General features: G+C 37.9%; 2 protein-coding genes across 2 annotated transcripts in view; both read left to right on the plus strand.

Annotated features, from left to right (window-relative positions):
• The first annotated feature begins 4,401 nt into the window (after nucleotides 1–4,401).
• phf1 (PHD finger protein 1) lies at nucleotides 4,402–16,568 on the plus strand. Its single transcript, XM_064350909.1, has 15 exons — nucleotides 4,402–4,834; nucleotides 5,318–5,395; nucleotides 5,490–5,571; nucleotides 6,254–6,340; nucleotides 6,953–7,047; nucleotides 7,741–7,889; nucleotides 8,176–8,271; nucleotides 8,533–8,601; nucleotides 9,163–9,286; nucleotides 9,787–9,854; nucleotides 10,583–10,714; nucleotides 11,463–11,541; nucleotides 12,989–13,104; nucleotides 13,507–13,590; nucleotides 14,440–16,568. Exons 2-15 carry the CDS (start codon nucleotides 5,318–5,320, stop codon nucleotides 14,699–14,701), a joined length of 1,521 nt encoding a protein of 506 aa, XP_064206979.1. The 5' UTR covers nucleotides 4,402–4,834; the 3' UTR covers nucleotides 14,702–16,568.
• Nucleotides 16,569–18,619: 2,051 nt separating this feature from the next.
• Nucleotides 18,620–19,339, plus strand: part of syngap1b (synaptic Ras GTPase activating protein 1b) — a 105,564-nt gene continuing 104,844 nt past the window's right edge. The window contains 1 exon segment of the mRNA XM_064350922.1: nucleotides 18,620–19,093. Within this exon segment, the coding sequence (XP_064206992.1) occupies nucleotides 19,072–19,093 (22 nt within the window). The 5' untranslated portion in view covers nucleotides 18,620–19,071.

Consider the following 19,339-nt stretch of genomic DNA (forward strand, 5'->3'; position numbering starts at 1 on the left):
CAGATTATAACCAGTGTAAAGATTAAGGTCACCACAGGAAACAGAACTGTGTGGTTACGGATAAAGTATCCAACAGCCAATTATGCATATCCTTATGCTGTTTATAAAACGAAAAGTGAACAGTAGGCCTATGCCATTTTTTAACCTGCCAATGCTATTTATTTGATAAATAAAACAGAAAGATTGTATGCTGACCATTTATAACCAGCACAGTATCATTACCAAATGGACATTACAACAATGAGAAATTAAGCCATGTCTTGTTGTTATACAGCATGCATTCCTAAAAACACAGAACATTTAAATAACTTTTCATGGTGGAGCACGATTTCATGGTTTCATGGATTGAAGTCTACGCCAGGTAATCACTGACAAATGTAATCTCATGAATACTCACCTGTCACGAGATATCGTGGTCAGAACATTTTTAGAGAGAACATATGACCCTGTGAGGTCACGCAGGTTCACATGCTCTCCATTCCTTGCCTGGGTGGGATGTCAATGTGAAGGACTTTTGCCGAACTGTACAGTAATCAACTTTTAAGTGTGGTTCAGTTCTTCTTCATTTTATTACCACACAAAAATGTAAGTAAAGCATTAGTAAAGATTTGTATATTTCATATCAATGTTCATTCAAGATGCAATATGCTTTGTTTCATCTCATGTAACTGAAAAGCAATACAAAATGCGGAACTACGTGTAGATTTTAATGCTGAATATACTTGTGTTTTACAAATAAATTGTTTATAAACATAAAAATAAGACCAAAAATATTAATAAAAGCCAGTTTTCACTCAGTGGCCATAACATCATCCTGAAGCAACTTTATATCCAACAAAATAAATGATATCCGTGTAAGTTCTCGTTTTAATCGCTGATGTCTTTGAAGCCTCTTTTCATAAACCGTACATTCCCATGATAAATCAGCCCTCTCAAAGAGCAGTCTGCTTGTTATATATCCTAGGTTTTGTCTGCACAACAATGCACGTGCCTTCATCTCTGAATAAATCAGAATGAAGTGGCATAATATATTCGTTTGAAAACCAAACAGCAAAAAGATTTTCTTTTTTTAAAGTGTTCATATTGAGAATATGCAGAAACATCGCATGAAACACTTTGCATGTGTGACATGCTGTCATACTTTTAAAATGTATTGTTGGTACCACTGTTTAACAATAAAAACAGACACACAGCCTGCGTGTTTGACTATGTTCATCCCTGAATATCAGACTCAGAAAAAATAGAGGCTTACAGAAAATAATGTAATTATCAGAAAAAAGCCAAGAACAGGAAAGCATAAAACATCACACTATATTATACCACCAATACCTATACATGGGATTTCTGGGAACAGCTGCCATTTAGAGCACCAGGTACATATTACGAGCACAAGCAGCTTTCTATCTCAACATGAACTGCTGCTATACTTTAGCAACAAAAATGGTGAGAAAACAATGCATTGTTTCTGCCTCTACAAGATGCCTAAAATGGAGTCCAGGATTCACAGAATCTCCCTTTGCTTTTGCAATTACTGTTATTAATGTTTTCATTTTTGCATAGGCATGACAACTAGCAGAAACTGTAGAACTTACAAATTTTAATTCTATGTTTTTGTTAGCATTTCAGTATGTTTGGTTATTTCCAGAACCACAATAAAGGAAAAGGTCAAGGGCCACCAAGTTCTTATCTCCGTCACGTGAATATCGAAATATATTTTCCGCGCTTCTGCAAACAGTGTTGGGGTTGGTACAATGCAAGAACAGTAAATTAAATTTTGCCGCCATCTGGTGGACAGCTGCCGGATAATGGGTCTAAACAGTGGATTTTTTTTAACCCCACGTTGGCACTTTTTAAGAGCTGTGCAAATTAACTGAATTTGTGCCGTAAAAAGTACTTCTATAATTGTATTTTTATTATTCTTGGTCTTGTTATTGTTTTTATTCTCTTTTAGAATACATTAAAGTATGTTCCTTTGTAGAGCTTAAATTTACCTGAACATGTTTTGACTCAGTCTCAGAGCTTCATTAAGACAGCATGTTCTGAATTGATCAGTAATTGGATCTAGTTTTGTGATAGGTCCAGTTTCTGAGTGAGTCATAAGAAAAGTTGCACATTAACTTTGGCAAACAGAGTCCCATATTAGAGGAGATGTCCATAAAGGTGGCGTACTCAGAATAAGTGAAGAGTCTTTTTGAAAGGATAGGCCCCATTGAAATGAATGGAACTCATGGTCGGGCATGATTATGTTAGCCATGTGAAAGCAGATTAGCTGCATGTAATACATTTTGAGATCTCATGGGAGGTTCATGGAGACAGCAAGTTCAGAAAATGTGTAAATAACTCCCATTATGAGTCCAGCTGAAATTAATGACAGGAAACAGCTTCATGAACTAGTTTTCTAGCATGCAACATGAAACTTAACAGGTTTCTTCAATGAAAATATCTACGGTGCAGTCTGTATTCGGACAATGACACCGTTTTTGTTGTTTTGCTCCAGACCTTGGGTTTGAAATTAAACAATGTGTATGGGGTTCCAAACTGAGGGTTCCATGTAGGATTTGCAGCCTTTTTAAAACATAGTCCTTCCATTTCAGGAGACCAAAAATATTTGGCAATTGGCTGGTAAGCTGTTTTTTCTTTTTGTCATTGCATAATTAGTTCATGCATAGGAAAGCTAAAAAAAAGAGTTAGTTTATGTAGATAGTATATAGATGTAGATAATGTGAATGCTCCATTTCTGTTGCCTGCATACCCAGATGTTCACACACAGTTGGTATACAGCATGAAAATGAAAACAGAGACATGATTGTTTACAATGAAATGGCAAGATTATTATGGGGCCTGTCATGTTTGTGGTGGCACAGACAGGGGGTATATTTCCAATTAAATGGAGAGAAGATGGGCAGTGGCGAGGATAAGATGTCAGCTTATTATTTAAAGCAGCATATGACAATCAGCACCGATGTAGTCAATACAGCTAGCTACACTCGTTAAAATGACATATACTTAAACTAAAAACACAACTCATATTTTACATATGTGTGTCATTCATTAAGACTGTACCACTTTATTTGTATACAAACTCCTCACTGTGTACCATCTTCCCATGGCATAATTTAAGTTTCCAATCCGTGAGAGGCAGCGATCGCACTACTGTCATCTGCTATTACCATAGTTCTCAACAGTTTTCTTGAAAGGAATGATGAGATTTTCCCCAGGTGGAGCATGCACTGATGCACACTTCAAATTTAGAGCAAACGGAGCGCGCATTCGGGTACTTTATCTGTACTCCACACTACCGCACTTCAGTTTGGACTCACACTCCAAGATGGAGGCATGCTCGCTATGCTCACTCAGAGCATGGACTTATGCGGTTTGGGACACAGTCATGGATTTTAAATTTGTGTTACTTTATTTTAATACCCCAGTGAAACAGGAAGCCCTTGGAGACCACAGTTCCCTAAGATTGAGATTCAGATGAACTTTAAAGTAAGCATGAAAATGTTTTTGAAAGTTTTTTGTTGAATTTTATTAATATAAGTTGTATTGTATTAATAATTATTAAGGATGTGATTAACTGTTGCATATAACACTTAAAAATATGTCTGTCTCTGAGGCATTGTATTAGGATAAGATTTTATTGAGCACCCACTATAATTCATTATCTTTATTGTTCATTTTATATAACCTTCTTTGCTCATCTTTATTAAGGATATGGTCGATTCTGGAAGTTACAACAGTTTGTTGACTTGTTTTTATGTCAATGCATGGAGAAGGCTGTATGTGTAATATTAATTCCAGAATGAAAGTATTGCAAATGAAAGCTTGAAAGACACAGCATTTGAAAAACGTGCAACGGCCTTTGCAATGCATTGTGAATATAAAGAATAATTGACGTTATGTTGAAAAATGAAACTGATGGACAGGATATAAAGAATAAGAAAAATAATTATTCTAGCGTTCGGGTTAAATAATGTATCACGGAAGCGTTGTCGACTAAATTGCTGCAGATTATAGCATACATATTATTTTCTATAAATTAGTTTACCTGTCCAATTTTGACGGTGCAAATGACTTGCAATTTTAGTTGTGCACTGCCATTTAACAACAGACAATGTCTTATGCTAGATGTATCGACTGATCACCGATTTCAAACTTTCTTTAAAACTCATTATTTAATTTACGAAGCACTTTGTAGTCATTAGCGCCACACTTAAATTACCAGCAATTAATTAACGCCCGGCGGCTTAGAGCAATTATTTCGCTGGAACACGTTTTACTTTCACTTTTTAATTTATTTATACGTTTATTGCTCCGCCTGGGGTTTTAGGTCAGACCGTCGCACACATAGGTGTTCTCACCCCTCTCCTTTGGTCGCTCTATCTCCCTCCCTCTCTATCTCTCAGTGTTTTATGTCTGCGTCACAACAAGTCGGTCGAGAGAGAGGCAGAGATGATGGCGTCTCTCGCGGGGTGATTTCTGTGCAGCTCTGGCAAATACGTTTAATAACATCAATAGGAAGGGAAACGAGAGGAAAAAGACGAGAACATGAAACGACTCCGCGACAGACAGACAGAGAGAGACCGACGGACAGACGCCTTTACATTGACGGGTTGACTGACATATCCGTCTCTCTCTCTCTCTCTCTCTCTCTCTCGCACACACACACGCGCCCGCGCATACGCACGCACATATATTCGCACGCTCGCACAAACACACGTACACATACACACAGACTAATTGAGAAGAGGAAAAACACTGGATGTACAGCATTTCATGTCAAGCTTGCATAGTTATCTCTGTGTTCCCGACGGAGAGGAGTTCGACTTGACAGGTAGCTACAAGCTTTCTTGCTATCCAGCTGTACATCTGTATGTATTTATCCACTAATTATATTCTATGCTCTTCCGTATGTTATGACTTGTGTGCATGGTAGAGCCTATGTTAGCATAATTTAAAATAATATTTTTAATATGATGTGTTCATAGTAGTTTTCAGACATTTTCTACCAATAATAAAGAATACATAACTGTATAAAATTTAGTTTATCCAACAACATTGTAATTAAACTACAAATATATGCATGCAGCAAGCTGTATCACTACACCCTGTACATCCTTTTATACTCTAATAAGTGAACACTGTGCCCACTCAATACATATATTAACAGAACACAACTGAATTAACCCTTGCTTCTGTATCTGATTCTGAAGTGCCTATATAATGATTACCTCTCTCTCTCTTCTCTCTCTCTCTCTCTCTCTCCCTCTCTCTCTCTCTCTCTCTCTCTCTCTCTCTCTCTCTCTCTCTTGTCAAGATGGGGGGAGTGAGTGAAGGAGATGATGTTCTGGCCCGATGGAGTGATGGACTGTTATACCTAGGCAACGTTAAAAGAGTGAGTGTGTGTGTGTTCGTGTGTAAGCCTGTATTTGTGGGTACGTAAATTGATGTGCTAGTGTGTAAGCATGTCTCTTGTCCATCTCTTTCAGGTAGATGGAGTTAAACAGTGTTGTTTGGTGAGATTTGAGGACAACTCTGAGTTTTGGGTCCTGAGAAAAGATATACACTCCTGTGAGTCTTTATAAAATCTTCATTTCTGAGGTACTCTATCTGCAAGGACTACGACAAGTGTGCTGAGTGGACCTTATACTTTAAACTGATTTTGAACGAAATGTAGCTGAAACCTCTGTTTGTAATGGTATACATGTAGATTGTACTCTGAGGCTACAATGTAACTTAGTACTAACACTAAACGGAACAATTTTATTTGATTATAACATGTTATAATATTTCAAACAAAGTATCAGGAAGAGCTGTGTGAAATTATACATTCAACAACAACAATATCTACGATAAATGTTACTAATGATTTCTGTATAACACATTAGAATTATTCTTTATAGAGCAATAATTAGAACTAATAAAGGGTACAATGTGCAGAGGAATTTCTTCAAAAATGTAAATGTTTACTTTTTTAAACAGCGTTAGACCAATCCTCTAGTTGGAAAGTGTGCCCCTTTCTCCATGCAGGCAGTAAAAGGAACTACTGCTTGTTAGAAATGATGCAGGGCCAAATATTCAGATGTCAAAAGGAGTGAAATGTGAAAGGGTTCTGGAGACACTGAAATCAATGAAGGGCCAAGGAAGTGAATCAATATACATAAATTAACTCAGAACTGCAGAATGATCTCTCTCTCTCTCTCTCTCTCTCTCTCTCTCTCTCTCTCTCTCTCTCTCTCTCTCTCTCGCTCAGTTTCTGCTGGAATAGAGGAAGTTTGCTGTGTCTGTGATGCCCCGCCTCTTAAAGAACCTCTCATCAACTGTCTCAAGTGTCGCCATGGTAACCAGTGTGCTCACATCCAATATCTTATACATAGAATGTCATTTGAGCCGGTTTATATTAGTGCCTGTTATTAGGGAAATCATTTGTGCGGTTTACTCATTGAGTTGAATATTATTGAGTATCTTTGATAAATTATCATACTATGATATTCAGTGTTTTCTGTAGTGCAGAGGCTTTTAAGATGCTTTAATGAGATGAATCTTAGAAGAACAATATGCCCACAATCAGGAAGTCTGAATACCTCAAATCCAATTTCATAATCCTAATTTATTTTTTATCTTTTGTCAAAATAATGATATATTGTCTCAGACAAACAACATATGGTGTTTTGGTCATCCTACAGTCAAAAGGGATAATGAAACTGTCCTTATCCCTGTACTTTTGTCATTATTAGCAGTTATCATACTGTTATGTTACTGTTATGGCCTTACAATTATAAAATGAAAGTTTTGAATGATTTATTATTGACATTTTAGAGATAATATGTATGACTTGATAAGACCAAGATTTAAAAATATCCATGGGAACACATGTGACTACATTATTACATTATATGTTAGTTACAAATTAATTAGTAGTTTTCTATAGTTTACCTTTCTGCCCTTTCAGGTTATCATCCACAGTGCCACACTCCATCCATAGAGCCTGAAGCCGACAGCAATACCTGGATATGCCGACAATGTGTCTTTGCAGTTGCAACAAAGGCAATAAACTTTGTCTCTTTAACCATGGAAAGCCACATACTCTTACAAGAGAAAAAATGTTTATATATATATATGTCTATATGCATTTGCTTAGTACAGTGAAGGGATTGGAATGCATTATATTTTGTGAGATTGTATCACTGTTTGTTAGAGTAAACAGAACTACCGTAGTTTTGACTTGAGTCTGCCACTCTAGACCAAGGCCACAGAATGCTACTGTGCAGGATTTTGTTTCAGTCAGGAACTTCCACTTCATTTTGGGAGGCTCTGTTTGGAGCATGTTAGTGGCGTGTACTAGGACAGAAATTAAGTAGCCACCTTAAGCTTGTGATTTACAGAATGTATATGGTGATATTATGTTGAGCTGTCTCAGTTGTTTGATATGGTGATTAGTGTCTAAATTTTAACCTCCAAAGTAGGAAAAATGTGGACTCTAATGAAGCCTTGACTGCTCTCATATGAATTTGCGAACATTTATTATGCAGTTATTTAGGTAGTAGAAGAGAACATATTGACCATATTATTCTTCACTGTCACTTGATGTCTTGCGCCCAGATATTTTTTATACAGTTGACCCATAATTAAATTTTATTAAATATTTATTGACTAAACTCCTCAAGTATATCTTTAAATATACTATATAATTTATTGTACCATTAGTGTATTAATGTTGCAGATTGCTTTGTCTCCTAGAGAGGGGGAGCCTTAAAACGGGGCCGTTTTGCCCGCCTCATGCAGCTAATGAAACTGGGCCTGCCCTATCAGCTTTCATCTCTGGATTGGGACCCCCAACACCTAACAAATCAGCAACAGTGTTACTGCTACTGTGCTGGCCCTGGAGAGTGAGTACTTGGAGTTTTCTTGGATGCTGAACTGTGTGCTTGGAGTATCCATGAGCAGGACAGAATGCTGTAAGGCTAAATCAAATTTAGTAAATTTTTATGATGATATGTAATAAATAATTACATATTATTACAAAAAATAAAATAATAATATATAATTCATAAAACCGCTTCCAAAAACTGATTAGAATTATTGGTTTGTTAATACTCTGATAACAAATTATTAGGTCATTATTAAATAATGCAATACCTAACTTTGACTTTTGTGTTGTTAATTTTGCTGCAGATGGAACCTGAAGATGTTGCAATGCAGTAGTTGTGGTCAGTGGTTTCACGAAGCTTGCACACAGTGTCTGACTAAACCCCTGCTGTATGGAGACAGGTGAGAAAAACAGATGTAGCTGGTCACAGATTTGATAGTACTGTGCATGTTTTGCATGCCTACGCAAATGCCACCATGCTTTTACACTGATTGCATCAGTATGTCTGATATATATGCATGCTACCCATTGTTAGCCATTGTTTCTTTCTTATCATTGAGATTTGAGTTTTTAAAAATCCATATCAATCTGTTAGATCTTTTAGATTAAACAGCTGTGGAGTATAGATGTCCACTAAATGTTCTTTTATGCTTTTTCTGTAGGTTCTATCAATTCCAGTGTTCAGTTTGTACCAATGGGCCAGAAACAATTCAAAGACTTCCTATGAGTTGGTGAGGGATATTTTATTATCATACAGAAAAGCATTATCATTAAATATATTTTTCAAAAATTGCTCTAGCAATAAAATACTAATTGCAGGTAGGTCTTATACTCAATGCACAATTATAAAACTTTATAGTTATAATATGTGAATTGTGCATCCTGAAAATACAGGTATAATGTTTTTAAACATGTTACCTTTCTGTATTCTTTGTTATCATGTTACTAAATTTAACTCAGATCTAACATGACCAGTCAGTAATATAAAGTGGCATAACTGAGTTGTAATAAACATTTACCCACTTAATTCAAGACCCAGTACAATGCAATGTCACTACATTTTAGTTACTCAGAGCGTATTTTCCAGTAATTTTTGTAACAAACTTGTGGTTGTTTGTTTCATAGTGGTTAAAAAGTAATCACGGCTTATTGTCAATGTGAAGGACAAGATGATGTTTTGTTGTATTGAATGTAGTAGGTCTTAGGCATGTTTTTCCTGCCCATTGGTTTAGTGAAAACATTATTTTTCTTCTGTAAATGGGTTTTTCATTGTAATGCTGTTGTTATTGCAGGGTAGATTTGGCCCATTTGGTACTATATCATCTTTCTCTTTGCTGCAAGAGGAAATATTTTGATTTTGACCATGAAATACTGTCCTTCGCCAATGAGAACTGGGATTCTTTGCTATTGGGCACGGTAGGAAAATTTCTTATTGAAACAGGAATGACATTCCCCTTAAAATATCACAAGTACCGTTACTTTTACATTTGTTTAATACTGCAGTTTTATCTGCAGTAGGTGTTTCTAAGTCACCAATACAGATAAATAATCTCACTTTATACAGGTATAGTCACAGCTATATTTTCAGCTTTTAAATGCACTGGTATTTTTTGCACTTTTAAACGGTCCCAGTCATGATAAATTGAGAGGCCCAACTGGCAGTTCTAAGCCAGGGAGAAAAAGTCCTTAAAATATAGCAGATTTCAGCATCATGAAATGCCCTACTCCTCTATTAACCTGTACCATTATTGCCTGTATTAATATTAGTGATACTTTTTAGTGATATTATTCCATTACTGGAATACTGGTTTATTTCCGCAGTGCCATTAAATCCCTCTCTCTGTTCCTCTTCCTAAAGCTATAAGGATTACCCTCACTGCCTCTCCTCTCTCCCCCCACCCCCCTCTCTCCCCTAGCTGTCAGACACACCAAGGCAAGACCGCTGTCAGAATCTGCTCAATGCTTTAAATTCTCATAAAGACAGGTGAGAACTTGAACATTAACTCTGGACAGGATGTGAAACCATGATTTACTTAACATAAAGTCTAAAATGGGAAAATGTGACCTGGTACCTAGTGTGATTAGTTCATAATTCGTTCATTTAATTTGATGCATGCATATAATATTTCTTCCTTAAATTACGTTGACATACTGATGAAATAGTGCGCTGATGTTTTTTTACATGTGCTGTGTGATGTATAAACAAACTGTAAAACAGTTGAGAGCACAGAGCGTTGAGCAAGAGCATTGCTACCAGCTCCTTATTTACATATTATGGCTTAGCTAATTGATTTGCACCAGCCTATTACATTTTCAGAGTCATTTAAAAATTGATTACGGTCATATCAAGCTTCTCGCCTATTGTAACATCCACCTCACATAATTGGTTTATTAAATATTTTACTAATTTTTTAGATAACATTTTATTTAGACAGTATTGCAGACATTTAATTTGGTAATATGGGTGTGTTATGTAATATACTTATTTGTATATTAGTTACTAGTTGTACAGAGATATATATCTAAACCTGATCTAATAAAAATGAATTACAAATCTCTGTTTAACCTGTCAGTAGCAAACCAGTGTCAAGCTATTCCTTATTTCATTGATGTTACATCATCCAGCAATGTGTTTTTATGAAATACCTCATTTAAGTGTGACAGCTGAAGCTTTTCACTGAGTCCTCTGCCTGTCTCCCTGATCTTGTCGAGGTTCGTCTCTGGTAAAGAGATCAAGAAGAAGAAGTGCCTTTTTGGGCTTCAAGTTCGTGCTCCTCCTCCTCTGACCTCTGATCTGTCACCCCTCATCACAGACCACCCCATCAACATCACGCACAGGAGAAGGTGAGCCAGGAATCGCTTATTGAGTAGTCAGAACCTCCAGACCCCCTCCTTAGTGAAGACGGCTAGGCAGACTGCCATGGGGGAAGACTCCAGTGACAGCATTGCACATGCCATTCACACTTCCGCAAGAATGCTGTTCTTCATAAATTAACATATCAAATGTGCAAGGCAGTCCCCTTGGCACACAGACTGCTTGGTGCAGCTTGATTATAGTCAACCAAACACGTTCCATAATGTTTGCATCTCATTTTCAAATTTTCAGAGGTTTATACTAAATTTCTGTCTCAAAAATTGATTCATTTGAAATCCTGGTATGTTAACATTCCCTTAAAGATATTCTTTAACATACTGTTGGAGTGTTAGGAATATTGCAATGTGTATCTGTAATTTTTAAGCAGATTTGTATGCATGTATGTTAATGTTGTAAAACAATGCTTGCTTTTTGGTTGTAATTTCACAGACAACTTCATAATATCATGTACTATAGTCTGCCTCCGAATCCCTGACACCACAGATTTACACCTTGCCTCATTACCTGTATAGTTAAAGAGGTGGCTGAGCGTTTTTCCAAGTGCCAAGTTTGGATAATAGCTGATTTTACTGTAGGAACACTAATTGGGTGAACTAAAAAAGGGGGTGGCTTTCTGCTGCAAAGCTGTAGAACCAAAAAAAAAGAGATTTTCACATGACCGGAACATGGCAGCCATCAAACTGACAGTGCTTCTCTGTGGTTTTATCTCTGCTTTAGCCCCCTGTCTTTGGCGTGCCATAGAAGAGCAGCAGAGTCAGAGTCACGCAAATCAAAACGTCGCATCATGGAGACGCAGGTCAGGGCTTCAGCCGAAAATGGGTGCTGAATTCAGAGAAGGGTGGTCATTTTAAATATGAGTGCTGTCCTTAACTGTGAAACTGGATTCATTTTTTCTTTCCTTATTTGGAAAAAGATAATGTGTATCAGGTTACATTAGTGTCAAGGCAGTGCAAGAAAGAAATATTTAAGATATTACTATGCAATAATATGGTTAAATGGGGTGCTGTGTTTTTGTGAGGATGTACAGTAATCAGAAAGAGGGAAAAGACAGAAAATCACCATGGGTAATAATAACCATAACCATGCATGCCTGGCAGCCAACCAAATTGATAAATACACAGCCTCATACTGAACTGAGCTGACCTTAATCTCCTTTCTTCACTGGCCAGGTTTGCTGTTGCAATGAAAGCGCAGGAATAAGATGGGAAGTGTGTGCTCTCTGGCAGTGAATCCAGTCTCACTGCTCAGTGGATTTCAGTTCGGCCAGGTGGCACTGGCATTTTTACAGTGCAATGGTGATTTAAAGGCACAGATTTAAAGGCACAACTCACTATAGAGGGAGTCTGTCATACTCAAGCATTACATGGGCTGTAGTGCACATCTTAAAGCTCCACACAAATGAAGGGCCTAAAGCATCAAATGCTTTTAACATGCAAAAGAGGAAGTATTTGTCTTAAAAAAGCAGTTTTCATGTTTTTGTTAATTGTGGGGAAAGTAACCCTTTATATGGACTATAGGTACAGTGGATACAGTAGCAAAGGTACAGCAAATTATATCGTAAATAATTATCTGTTCACAGCTTTGACAGTTTACAGTTATTTTGTATTAAATTCATAAAACACACTCCACACAATTACATACTATAAACCTGCATTCAGTCAGCATTGTCCTCATTCTTGACTTTCCATTTCCATGAGTTGACAGTGTAAGCTGTACTTGTATTTTATTGTAACATTAAAAAAAAATATACAATAATATTTTCAGAAATACCTTTTGCTATTAGCGTAATAAAGGTTTTGTGTTGGATGGTTGTCTATACTTTATTTTTGTTCAGGAAAAAATATGCGTTCAAGTTTAAACTGCAGATAAGTTAGGATAACATTAGTTGAAAGTATTCTATGGATTGTTTTCCAGAAAATAACATAAACATAATAAATGATCTTCCAGTAATTTAAACTGACTGGCCTTTATTTGTAAAATAATACAACCATAAAAACTTAAAATGGCAGATATAATGCCACTATAATACCAAATTTTCAAAGCACTCTAATGGTTTTTCCCCAGAAAAGATGCTTTAATGTAAAGTTCACCATGGAAACAATTACAAAACAGTTATTTATCTTTCTGTCACTCTCTATATATTTTTCTTTTGAGAATATAAAGACATAGTTACGTAATTACAGATTCGGCATGTCATTTCTGAGGAGGTGCTTGGAATTTATTTTTGTGTTCTCTCCCTTTAGCCCCATCCACAGGGTTTTGATGCCAATTCAATCGATTTGGTGCCATGTTGTCATGGTTATGTTGGTGGAGCCAGCTTCTACAACTCCAGAAAATCTGAGGATGAATTGAACTCTGGGTTAGTGCAATGCATATGCCTGCATGTGCATGAGTGAGTGTGTATGTGTGTGTGTGTGTGTGTGTACTGTGGCTTCCAAAATTATTCACACTGTATAAAAGGCTCTATGAAATAAACAATGCCGGTAATGAGCTATAGTGTATGCTAAGAGTTATATTCTTTTACACTAATACAGTTGCTCGGAGAAAAACATTAGGAAGTTTTTTTTCACCAAATTGGTATCACAATTATTCACAGCTACAGTACTATTAGCTTTTTATTAGCTGTACTGCCCAGTACATACGTACGTACATACATACATACATACATGTCGGACTCCTATAACATTCCAGCCTTAAGCTATTGCAGAATTTCTGCTTTAGATAAAACAATACCCAATCAATGTGTGTTCCTGTCACTTAGGTCTCCCCCTAAGAGGATGTTTGCCCTCTACCACCCGTCTTACAATGGAGCACAAACCCTGTCCCGAGCTCTACATCATTACAGGTCTGTATGAAACTTCTTACTTCAGGTATAAACATATACATGAGCTTTCATTTGATTACAAATTATTAAAAATGTTTTACTTAAATATTTAAATGTTTAAAAAAATGGAGGACCCAGGTGTAAGGACCCACACAGACTCCTGTGTGTCTGGACCAGTCAGAACACAGAAAGGGCTCTATAGCTTAGCCTTCACAGGTTCAAGTCTGGGCTGTGTCATTCACCAGCTACAGTATAGAAGGGAGACTGCAGTGGCAGAACACAATTGGCTTTATTCCACCAAGGATAGGGTGTATTTAAATCAGCCGGGTTTCATAGTTTAATACTATATCAACACCAGTTAGTGGCATGCCAGCCGCTTACAGCTTCCCAGTTATTATCAAAGGGAGATGCCTTAATTAATATCTTAATGATTGTGTGTACAGTAGTATTTGATTTAGTGGTTCACAATTTTTTAAAAATGTTTTATATTTTTTATGTCATTAGTGGTACACTATACTCACATACACATATTCTCCAAACAAACACAAAATGTTTACAACATTATTCCACTTTCATTACAGCATCTTAACACTTGGGATTGGTGTAAGTATGGTTTCCATGCTAGTTAAGGTCTTGCTCACTGAGGAACTGAAATACCATTGTCAGTCTAGAGTATAGTCAATATAACTGAAATATATTTGTAATTACAGCAATATTAGGTTGCTTTTCCGCAGTTAGAATGGCTCTCATCACCTACTTTCTCTCTTTATTTCTGTCTCTTCAGTTCCCTGCCTCCCACGTCTATATTACTGGCTTTTTGTCACAGTCCATCTATCCTCACTGCCTCTCTCTTTGTCTCCCTCTCTCCAGTGTGGAAGATCCCTGTAGCCTTCCTCCACCCTGCCCTCCTTTCTCCAGGTCTCCCATTCACCAGGCAGAGCAGAAACCTGACCTGTGTCCAGCGTTTTTCCTGCGTGATGTCACATCCTGTCCTAGTGGGGTTGGGGGGGAAGGGTCAGTCCAGGACAGAGGATGGGGAGGCGGGGAGGCCGTGAGGATTTTGGCGAGACGAGTGACGCCAGACGGGAAGGTTCAGTTCCTAGTGGAGTGGGGAAATGTGAGTGTGTGCTGAGCGCTGGGGGACATGCAGAGAGCGAGAGAGCAGATTACAAGGCAAACCAGCGAGGGTGCGTGTGGGGAAAAGAGACAAAGGCAGACCTAGCCGAGGCCACAGCAACACACCTACTAACAGTGTGGCTGGAACGCAGAAGACACCTGGTGTTGCATGGTTGAAGAGCTGAAGAGCTGCACCAAGCCAAGAGGAAGTACAGAATTAGAAATTGAAGTCAAGATTAGAATTGGATGTAAAGTATTTTGAAAATCTGGGTTATTCTCAAATACGGGCCTTATGCTTCTCTGTTATGTTCATTATAATTTGTGTCCACTATATATCTGCGAAGGACTTAAGTGACAGTATCTCACATTGTGTACCCTTCACTCACTTTCTCACTTTACTCATTTTTAATTTTGAGTATCCCCTAAGATTTCTTTTCGAAGCATTTGCATTTACGGTGTGTATTAGTTTAAGCTTGTATCTATTTGAGTGGTACAGCTACTAGTCTCTTTCACGTTTCACTTTCCCACATCTGAACAGTACCAGAGTATCAGTGGTGCTTTTATTTGCAGTCTCCTTGCAGTTTGACTTTCATTTACAGCAGTATTATGATACTTGTGTTTCAGCTTACAGCCACATACATCATCACCTTGCAACATTCCAACTTCTATCAAAGCATTAAGTTATACAGTGCAATTAATAAAATAAACATAATTGCAATGGGGAATACATGTAATTTGTCTTACAATTTCAGTACAAAAACACAATCCAATGAAAGAGAATAATAAGGTACTGTAATATTCAAATCATATATTAAATTGGCATGTGTGGGATTCACAATTCTAAAGAAACATGAAGAAGATGGGCTGGAGAATGAACAATTTGTATGCGCCTGTCCAATCGGACACCTCCATTACTGCATTTTAAGCATAATGGTGGTAAGAGCAGAAGAGAGAACTGCAATGCTGCAGAAATCCCCAAACCCAGTTTTCAGACGTTCCATCAAAGATCAAGCTCATTGAGAGTCAGCTTGATCCTTTTAACTTATATCAGGCTGAATAATTTAACGGGGGAAAAAAGACTACTTTCAGAAGGCTTTTGCGCTCTTTCTTTCATTGTGTTCTTATATGATATTGACAAAGATCAGGAGTAACCAGTGAAACAGCTGCACATTCTAATGTGCTCGTTTTAACTGTGATCAGCAATCTGCATCTCATTACTAAGGACTGAAGATGGACAATGTAACCCTAAACAATTTAGTGGAATTATCATATGGGAGGTGAGAGTGTGATTGAACTTTTCAAATTCTTCTTTAAGTTTATTTGTTTCAATATATTTGTATATCAAAAAATCAAAACACTAATAATGACATTTTAGAATATAAGCAAAAGGATAAATTTGTGCTTCTGTGTGGACTGTAGGATTGCATCATCTTTAGGATCCAGCAGATGGAGCTTACAGTAGGCTGAAGTGTTTTAAGTCTTTCTCTGAGTGGTGATGCATGAATGCAGGTAATAGGCAAGGTCCTGCCACATGTAAGGTAGATTTAGATTATTTTCACCGAATTTGGCTGTAATTGGCTACATAGGAGGATGGTGTTGAATGTATTTGTGCTGTCTTTTCATGGGGTTTCTGTTCCTCTGTCAGGTGGTTGTTAGTGGAACTCTAAAAGTCTCCCAAAGGCCAGGGATCCATTTCAAGCCCAGGAGCTGTAGTGAGAACCTGTAGCAGTCAGTCTGTTGTCAAGTCCCAAGTTCAGTTTGATGTATTGGTTTTGAGTTTTGTAAAACTTCTGTTTATACTCGTACCCAAGGTTGCCACACTGAAATTTAAAAAAATGTAAAAAATTAATGAATAAATAAGTTATCCATCACATCCCAGGAAAGTGGTGTCTGTGTTTTCCCTCCACTTCTTCTTAAGCTGTTCTGTTTCCACTGAGTGTGTGATATGCGATAGGGTGTGGACACGGGCCAGCTTCCACCAACGGCTGTCACAGCTGCTGTGTTGTACTGACAAATTTAGAATCTCCTATGAGTTGACGATGTACCAATCACATTTGACCCCCTGTGGAGAGATGAGCTAACCAGTCAGAGCCATGCTTTGGACTTCATTATCACATTTACCCCAGAATTTCTTACCCACTACTGCTGGAGAAATTCTTTTCATGAGAGTCAAACAGCAGTGCGCCACAGTTGGGGGGGGGGGTGTTCAGACATTCCCCCCCCCCCTTGCAAAAGGTGCAATCTCCACAGTAGTTCTCAATCTACTTCAAGAATGAAAAAAACAATTCAAGTGTGTGTGACTTCGCATTTTTATAGACCATCAAATGTATTTATCATGCTAGCGTTAAAAAGTTGGCAGTATTGTATAATATTTTAATATCATTAATATAAATTTGATTGTTATTTGAATCTCTTAATGTAGTTCAAGGGCCCAGTTGGGTTTCACATGGAATTTGTCCTGGACCTTTGACTTTGTCCTGGATTATGAGGTTCAGGGCATTTTTTGAATCTTCCCAAATTACTGCTGAGAGTAACCATGTGACAGCACTGGAGACAGGGAATTTTGTAACATGTAGGATCAAGTGCGTCAGCTCTGTCTCAGCTGACAGAAACCCAAATAAGAAAGTTTCCTGGAGAAATCTGATGATCTGATGAGACAGACTGGGTGAGTGAATGTGAATACTGTTTGCCATTAGGCATAGCTTGTTTACTGCTGCTTTACTGATGGAACGTTCATGTTACATATTCATTGTAAAAGCTAGACGTCCTGTAGTAATTTGAAGCCTCAGTCCCATGGATTATGGTATGAGTCCAGTGCCAAGGGGTTGCTATGAAATATAAAGGCGTTTTCCTAAACATGAAATTGCTTACAGTGTCCGCTAGGAGGCTTGGTTGAAAAGAGCCATGCATTTATCGCAACAAATCCCTTCGAGTGGAGGTTGTTGCTGTGTATCAACTCTGTTGTAACCATATGTGACCAGTAGATGGTAGCGACGCACTAAAATTGATTATCATCTTTTCAAACAGGTAGGGAAACTGTTCCCCAAGCATATCGCCATCTTGGCTCTATGTACAAAATTTTACTCTTTCCTTGCCCACTGCCAAAATCATCATGGCACCAGCTTCCTTATTCGCTGCAGCTGAACTGTTTGCAGTATGTCTTTGTGTGAATGCCCGTCCGTGTATCTGTGTACCAGTGTGTTTTAGAAAGTAAAAAAAAAAGTTTATAAAAAAAGGAACTGCGCTGTTGTCTAATTTGATTGAACATTTCAACGATCGGTTAATTAAAATGTAATGCATTGTTTTAGCGTTATATGTATTTTCTGTTGCCGTGCTTCCACAATAGACGTATTAGTAATTTGTTTTACATGTTTATGATTTTTCAATGCGCTTGTGATAGATAATATATATATATTATTACAATAATCCTTATTTTTTTCAACCTAGTTCTTAAACCAGCCCAAAAGCGCGCGAGAAATTCTTTGCTCTCTAATTGGTCAAAAATATGGGAAGGGCTCGTGGGAAAGTTGCCCATTTTGACCACCGTCATCTAATTTCTAAACGACAAAAAATTCCTGTTACTTATATAAACTGTCTTCTGTGTTGTCTATACTACCGAAGACATATAAACGCCTTAAAAAATATGCCAATTAATAACTTCAGTCAATATAATAAATAAAATTCCTTAGAAATACATTTTGGAGCCCACGGTTCACATTTTATACTGCTACTTAAAAGCCGCACGTAGCGTGAGAGGGATGGTAGCGCGCAATTGGCATGTGTGCATCTCTCTCTCCCCAACCCCCCACTCCACCCCGCCACCCCCACGCGCGCGCGCACACACACACACACTCCCTGTCTATATCTATAGGGGGTATGTGAGAGTGCGTGTGGGTGCGTGCGCGTGTGACGGGTGGAGGGAGCCGTATATGCAGTACGGTGACTTTGAATGGCAATATACTTTTAATGCATTAAGTACGGAATGGAAAAATGAATTTATAGTGTATATTGCTATACACTGAAGAGCACACACGCGCACTCACTCACACATTCTCCCTCCCTCCCTCCTCTCTCTCTCTCTCTCTCTCTCTCTCGCTCTCTCTCTCTCTCCCCCGTTTTTTCCACACCTCAAATAACGGCTCGTGTGATATATTTCTGCATATAATTTGTGTACAAGGGGCTATATATTTTGTCGACGTGAATGGCTCTCAGCGGTCGTGGATTTAAAATTTTTAATATATATTTATATATTTCGCTGGAATATTGCCCAACGTCGTCTGCAACTGTACATTATATTACTTAATTATTTAATTTCTGGTTGGTGTGATATTTTTGTGCGCCGAGAGATTGTCGACAAGCGAAGACTACGTTCAATGCCGTTAGAACATGTCCTATGTTCCCTTTCAAGGTAAGAGAGCTGATATATTCAACGCTGCATCTCTCTCCCTCCCTCTACCCCTGTGCCTCTCTCCTCTCTCGCTTATCCGCTCCCCCCGTCTCTCTCCCTTGCGCTATCATATCTCTGACAGAATTTAGCTAATGGGTGCATCGAATAGGCATGTCGAAATGCAGTGAAAGTGTTCACGGTTGTGTATGGTTTTACCACCGTGTGTCAATATGTCAGCGAGCGGGCTGTTTTCGTGTGTTTTAGGGT

This window comes from Anguilla rostrata, chromosome 1, assembly GCF_018555375.3.
Source record: "Anguilla rostrata isolate EN2019 chromosome 1, ASM1855537v3, whole genome shotgun sequence".
In the NCBI taxonomy this organism is placed as follows: domain Eukaryota; kingdom Metazoa; phylum Chordata; class Actinopteri; order Anguilliformes; family Anguillidae; genus Anguilla; species Anguilla rostrata.